General features: G+C 32.5%; 1 protein-coding gene across 1 annotated transcript in view; it reads left to right on the plus strand.

The window, feature by feature from the left end:
• The first annotated feature begins 758 nt into the window (after nucleotides 1-758).
• LOC120355521 overlaps nucleotides 759-7,500 on the plus strand; it is a 24,436-nt gene continuing 17,694 nt past the window's right edge. Inside the window, exons 1-3 of the mRNA XM_039443986.1 lie at nucleotides 759-1,117; nucleotides 1,984-2,137; nucleotides 6,247-6,381. Of these exons, the coding sequence (XP_039299920.1) occupies nucleotides 2,032-2,137; nucleotides 6,247-6,381 (241 nt within the window). The 5' untranslated portion in view covers nucleotides 759-1,117; nucleotides 1,984-2,031. The remainder of the gene's footprint in view (nucleotides 1,118-1,983; nucleotides 2,138-6,246; nucleotides 6,382-7,500) is intronic.

Consider the following 7,500-nt stretch of genomic DNA (forward strand, 5'->3'; position numbering starts at 1 on the left):
GCAGGCAGTCAGCTACGAAACAACCGGTCATCTCCACGGCTCGAGCCGAACTGTGTCCATCAGCATATATAAATATCTTGTTCTGCGTGACACTGGTTGGTCATTTACATTATATTGATTATAGAAGTGAATATATATAATATAAGAGAGGAAGTCAATGGCTAGGTAAAAGATAGGCAACGCTGTTCTCCTCTTTTCTCCACTGTAATTATAACGTGTACCTCACCATAGCCAGCTTTTACCTATTCGATAGTAAACTAGCTCTATGTAATCCAACTAACTGGAACGCTGAATAGGAAATGTCTGAAATTCCAATTTATAATTTATTATTTGTTTCGTTCATTTTTATAGGTTTAGTTGAATAAAAATTGATTATTTGAATTCGATTTTTCAAGTGTCTATATTAAGCTGCTTACACTTATGTGCCACGATCACACAAGCAACTCTTGCTCGTCTCAGATGCTCGTTAATCATTGATCTAAGCAATTCGGCTGAAGTGAAGTGACAAGACTATATTAATTTATGCACGCGCAATCAACGGGCTCAGCTCTCGTCCAATTTGACGAACAAAACGCTCTGCTCGCGACTTGGCGAATCCTTGTTTGTGAAAAGCGTGGTGAGGGAAATGACAGCTACTGCTTCAAATGTGTTCAACTATTATCCTTGTATTTATTATTGCTAGCTACCACATAAATCACAGTTTGCGTCTGTGCTTCAAATGTGTCCAATTATCCATGTAGGTATTTGTTTTTTCTATGATATGAAATGTAGTTTTTGTCTGTTCAGGAATTTCAGGCAAAAAAGCAACGATATCGAATGTGCGCGCTAGCCAGCCAGGACTGGAGCGTAACGAGGAGACGGTCGACTGCTTCGGAGATCGATTCCAGCTTTGCTTTGAATTTGCCACCAGTTCGTCTACTGGGATGTGGTTTTAGACTCTTCATCAGCCGACAATCCACCGGATTTCGATCTGAATAACGACGCTTTCACTAATAACTACATTACAGTTGACTTGCTGGAGGAGGCCGTACCAAGTCTCAACAATTGGCAACCCAACAATCCCGATGCGCTTAAGAATGTTGTATGTGAACTTTTGCAGCTGTTCAAGAAATATCAGGTCAGTTAAGAATGCTTTTATGTAAATATAACCATAGAGAGCACATAAACACCAGTGAGTGGTACATCAGTGGATCACTAACATATTGTGGGTGTTATGATTGTTTGCAAAGTAACAAAATATGAGTTCACCTTAACCGAGATTTCAAACTCCCATTGCAAAATCGTCTTTAATTTTACATTAAACAGATTATAATAATCCCTTCATTTCAGGCGAACCTGTTCTTACTGACATAATCACTTGTCACTTGAATTAAGAGTCAAATATTTTCTACTTGATAAAAATGATGTTTTCTGTCAGACTTAACTTGAGTGGATTTTGCCTTTTTTTAGGCCTGCATGTAACATGCCAGTTTAAACGGAGATACATCATCTGTTGGTTCAAACTCTGTAACGCATTAATGCAATCATATCTTCAAGTGAACGTAGATTAGTGTTAAACTTAGATGTTGTTGCTTATGGACGTGTTTTTGCATAGTTCGAGTTTGGTTTTAATTTATCCATACACAAACGGTTACAAGTTTCAGATGAATAAAATATTATATCAATATCTTCCAAATCCGTCAATCTGCAATTCGGTTTTTTGTAAAACAATGTATGTAATTTATTCCTGCAGTATTTATTTGATAATGTATAAAAATCAGTCAACTAAAATGTATATATGATAATGTATCAAAATTTTTATTCCACTAAACATTTTAATAAACATTTAGAAGAATTTGTATACACATTTTTTACTGTTTGATAAGTTTGAACATAAAACTCAAACTCATATAATTTAATAAATAATATCTATAAATTATTATTTTAGCATGACTCAAGTACCTTTTCTGGGAATGCAATGTGGTATTTATTTTTGTATTTCAGGTGGATCAATTGAAAGAGTTGCAGAATTACATTAATTATGAGAACGCAATGGAGAGTGGTTTGGTTAGTGATTCCGAAGTTTTGATCGATTCAACTGGTTTCACTACGTTTCTTTTTCGCCTTCCTATGGATATGAGTGATTTCGATGTTGGAGGTGAGTCAATATTCATAAAAAAGCACTTGTCATGATTGTGAGAAAAAACAAGTGGTCCCATAACTAATTATCTCACAAATTTAGATATTCACTCTAATAGACAGAAAAGAAATCAGACTACACCTCATTGTAGCCAAAATACGAAAAAGAAAAACCGTGAGCACCCCAGTAATTTTACACAATACGAAGTATCTACGCGTTACTATTACAAAGTATTTTTCACTGCGTTATTAGTCAACTTTATGTTGATAAAGTTGTCTTTATGAATAAATTACTTATGCTGATAAATTTGTTTATCTGATTGATTATATTAACCTCAATATAAAGAATTAGGCATACTAACCGTTCCCTCTATTTATATCCATGAGGTGATTATGCATGTTAGAAGAAAGACAATGACTAGAAATGCTTATTCGCATGGATACAATACTAGAAATAGAGGAGACTATGCTTCACTGTATCACAGAACAGCTCTTTTTGAGAAAAGACCTACTTATATGGGCCTTCAATTTATTAGAAAGATTCCTACTCACTTGAAAAATTGTGAAGATGTCGATGTTTTTGAGAAGGAGTTGAAAAGTTTTTTGATGCTTGGAGTATTTTATACCACAGAAGAGCTTGTGTGTAGAGAGGGTTCCTTTGTGTGATTTTTTCTTCTTTTTTAATACTGTATGTATTATACATTTTTGACAATTCCTATACTCTGATTAGAGTCTCTGGGAAGCTTTAAAAACAAACAAACAAATATTATTTTATTTACAGCTTATTATTAAAATCAATTTATCAATCTTCATAATTTATTTTGTATGTTCTAAATGAAAAGAGCAGTGGACTTTGGTAATAAATTAATGAAACAACTAAGAGTGTTATTTCTAAATCTAACCCAATCATACATAAAGTTTTAAATGATTGTTGTACATTCAAAATTGATCAGAAATTGAATGCAAAACGTGAATGAATGTTTGAGAGATGCAATTTAATTGAAATTCATTGAAACCTGAGTCCAAAGTAACTTGGAAAAAACACTTGAGTAGACATGAAACACGTAGTTGCGACGCACTGAATTGAAAGTTGTGAAAATTGAAGACTTCAAAGTTTAAATTCAAGATTGATTGTAGACACTTCATAACATTTGAAAAGTGATCTGAAGATTGAAATTGAGTGCAAAAGATGGTTTCAAAACTTGAAGAAGGCAGAGCTACAATAATCCCTGGACAAAATGAGTTAGAGCGAAGATGAACGGAAAAACCAAGTTTATGAGAGACGAAGCAGGGGGTAAAAGCAGTATTGTACAATGCAAAACCAAAAACAAGCTATAAAAGTTTAGACCTGAAAACAACCTAATTAGGACAATCGACAAAAGCCTTTAAAAATATGCAATGTATTCTAAAGATATAATTAAGAAAGAATGACAAAACACAAGAACGAACAACAAGTCAGCTGATCAAAATAAAGTTGGCAGCGCACCAAGATTCAAACACTGCCAGCGTGACTACTATGAAGAAGCTGATAAGTGAAGAATGGACGGCAGACGAAATCTAACATATTTATTCAATTGATTATATTATTAATGTAAATTTTTTTTACAGTTCATTTTCAAAATCAATTTATTATTCTTTATTTCAAATTGTTGTTTACTGACTCGCGCTACGCTTTCGGCAAGTGGCCTTGCATTCTGTACCCCGATGAGGTGGATGAGAGACTCCGCGCTTCGCGCCCAGACCAAACGGAGTCTTCATACATATTCTAATTTCTCTGTATTCACTGTCTTTACTTTGATAATTATTTAATCTTCATTATTTTACCATTTTCTCGGTTCCTATTTTTCTTTATTAAAAAACTGTTTCATTTTCTCAGTAAATAGTGCCGTGCTACCAATTTCTCCTAAATAGGTTGGATAGCATTTCTCACCTATTAACCTAAAGGAAGTTATCGGCTCCAAAATGGTAGATTCTTGATAAATTATGAATGGATCTATTTCTTATGAATGAGAAATCCAGTTTTCAGAGCAAATCAACTTAAAATCTTCATAGGAATTTTGGCAATATACAACACAAATCCACAAAACAATACCTTACACACTTAAACATCTAGCATCATTACAAGCTAAATACTTATCCATTTATATAGTTGAAAAACAATGGCTATAGGCTTGTAGACACACAAATCAAATTATACAAACTTAGAACACCATAAAACTGTTCAATTCTCAAATTAAAACATTATAAATTTCAATTAAACAGAAAAATATACAGAGAGCACGAAATTAGAACACATAGCCAGCCACCATTTTTTAGAGAGAGCCTAACAAGTCCAGAGCAAAGCCACACCTCAAACCAGTGACGACGTTATGAACACGTCACCGATATTAAATTCCAAAAAATATAAATTACAAGTTTAGAATTTACATTTAACATTTGTTCTCAATAAAACTTTATTTCGAAACTGTTATTTTAAATTTATATATCCTCTATATTTATAATGATCTATTTATCTGTTAATTCTGTTAACTCAGTTTCGGTGATACCATGGAATGTGCAACACAATTATTTATGATAAATTCTCAGTTAAAAGTTGTCCGCATATTGATTATCTGATATCGCATCTCTGATATTTACTATCAAGTTTTATAGATCTCGAATTGAAGATTCGATTTTAATCGAGAAAAATGTAATATTATAATAGCCTATATAGCTCATTCATGGTACGTTGATAGGTTATCGCTCAAATAAGTTCATGTGCCTGCTACTCCCGTTGGACTAATATTAGTCCAGTCAATATAGACATGAAAAAGAGGTGTGCTTGCAATTTATATTGTAGTTCTGATTTTTTAATATATTATTTGGGTACATAAGAGAAGTCCAGAACCAATTTCTTCATGCAAAATTTCCTTGTGCTAGATACAGGATGGCACAAAAACCTCGTATTTTCGGATCATTTTCCAGTTTTCAGTTATTTCTGCCAAATCTCGTAATCGGACAGTAAAGTTGCTCCCACCTTTTTTCTAGATTATGAAATTCTGAATAAAATGAGATCTTTCGGCTCTATGAAATGAACTCTCTATCTCCAATGAGTACTGAATTATGATTTTTCAAAAATGAGTGAAATTTGAAGATAAAATCAATTTTTATGAATTTTAGTTTTTGATCAACAATATCTTCCGATTGTTACCATTTGGATGTATAATTCAAGATCCCTCTTGGCGTATTTTTGTGCTCTACAATCTAAGATCAAGTAGAGCGCTCTATCTCATATAGATTTCCAGATACACCTGACAACAATGCTCGTTGTATTGTGAAAAACACCTAATTTTCAGCTTCAACCATCATCACCAACTACATTGTCCTCACATTGATATTTAGCAGGATGACATAAGTTCATGAGACTATGTTTTATGAAATCACCCCGTTAGATGCACTTCATTTCAGTATTTCCTAGTGGAGAGGCGCGCTTAAGGACACCTCAAGGATCAAAATTTCAAACACTTATAACTTTTGACACAATGCTCAGATTTCATTGCATGAAGCAATTGGTTCTGGACTTCTCTTATGTACCCAAATAATATATTAAAAAATCAGAACTACAATATAAATTGCATGCACCAATGTATATAGTTACTGGACTTTATGTTTTGAAAATTTGAAAAGTCACTCTTTTTTCAGACCTGTCTTGCAATCAAGGAAATCATTTTATTTATTCTTATGGCTTTTATCGGCAGAGAGATCCTTTCGGATGTTTTGCTTTGCCGTATTACCCATGTCATTTCCTATCAACACTCAAGCTAATAGGTTATGTATTAGGTTCTTCATGTTTTCTTAATAGAAATTATACTTTTAATTTACTGAGTTTTCATTATAAAGCTTAAAATCAAGAAAACTATTTTCAAACATAAATTCATATTTAAAAGCAAACAAATATAAAATTTTGATGATACTGGTAATATTGAACTGAAAATTTCACATTACAAATTTTTCCATGGCAAGGAAATCATTGATTCCATATTTCAACAAACTAATACAAATTATGGTGGTGATCAATTCAATTTAACTTTTTATTCGTATAATTATTGATTGAAATGGTTGATTTGTAATATATGTTTGGTTTTTCAGACACGGAAGATGATTATGCGATCCACGTATCTCTTGAGTTCAGTCGACCAACTGCCAAAATGACAAAACCTAAAATAAAGTTGACACCAGCTCTCCTAGATGTGATGCACATCAAACAATTCAGTCAAAAGCAAGGTGAGGCTCTCGTCAATATTTATTATTCATAAACAATTAAAACTTTGGCATTCGCTGACATTCGAACACGTCCATTTTCATTATGTGTTATTACTATTTATCTGCTTCTCCAATCAAGATGGTTAAAAATAATGTAGTGATTCACGAGAAACAATATTTTAAGTCTGTCAGCAATTGTCAAGAATTTTTAATTTCTTTGGATCACAACTACCGTGAAATGGGAACTAGTTCAATTAAATATTGCAGCATGCTTGTAAAGTTTGGCCTTTTACTGCTATTATTATATGCTAAGATGAAAACATATATTTAGTATTCTAACATAGTTATACAATGAAGAAACCAAATATGAATAAAAATACTAGGGTCATTTTTTAAAACTCCGCTGGACCATAAATAAAAGCAGAATTTATATAATAGAATAATTTTATCACCTAAATTTACTTACACTCATAATTATTCTTCAAAATAATTGCCAAGAAGATTGAGGTGTAACCGCCCCCAGATGGGGGGGGGGTAGAAGAGATATCTCTAAATTCTAAATGATGAGTCATGAGGTTTTATCAATAACAAACTTCAGCTTTCTATTCAACTTCTTTAAATTTTATTGACTGAACTAATCTAACAGAAATTTTAACAACAAATAATAATCGAAAACATTCTATTACATCTATATATAATAAGAGAGAATAGGGTTGTGGTTGATCGTTTGTTCGCATCAAAACATGTCAACTTGTGGATTGCATACCGGAAAAACGGAAATTTATTTATTTTTATTGAAAACAAGAATATGTGGAAGCAACAGATCAATGATCCATTTTGCTTCCATTACATTAATCGTTTGAAAAACAAAGAAAATTTGAGATCTAAATTATTTAGATCTCCAAATTTTGCACATATATTCTGAAAATATCAATCTCGAATCTCAAAGCTCAAATTTCAATTTTCCTTCTAGATTATTCAGAATTTATGTTCAAATTTCATTCATGGGACATGAATACATACCATATCTTCTATCTATATATATAAAAGTGAAATGGCACTCACTGACTGACTGACTGACTCACTCACTCACTCACTCACTCGCAGAACTAAAAATCTACCGGACCAAAAACGTTCAAA

Source organism: Nilaparvata lugens, unplaced genomic scaffold, assembly GCF_014356525.2.
Source record: "Nilaparvata lugens isolate BPH unplaced genomic scaffold, ASM1435652v1 scaffold2412, whole genome shotgun sequence".
Classification (NCBI taxonomy): domain Eukaryota; kingdom Metazoa; phylum Arthropoda; class Insecta; order Hemiptera; family Delphacidae; genus Nilaparvata; species Nilaparvata lugens.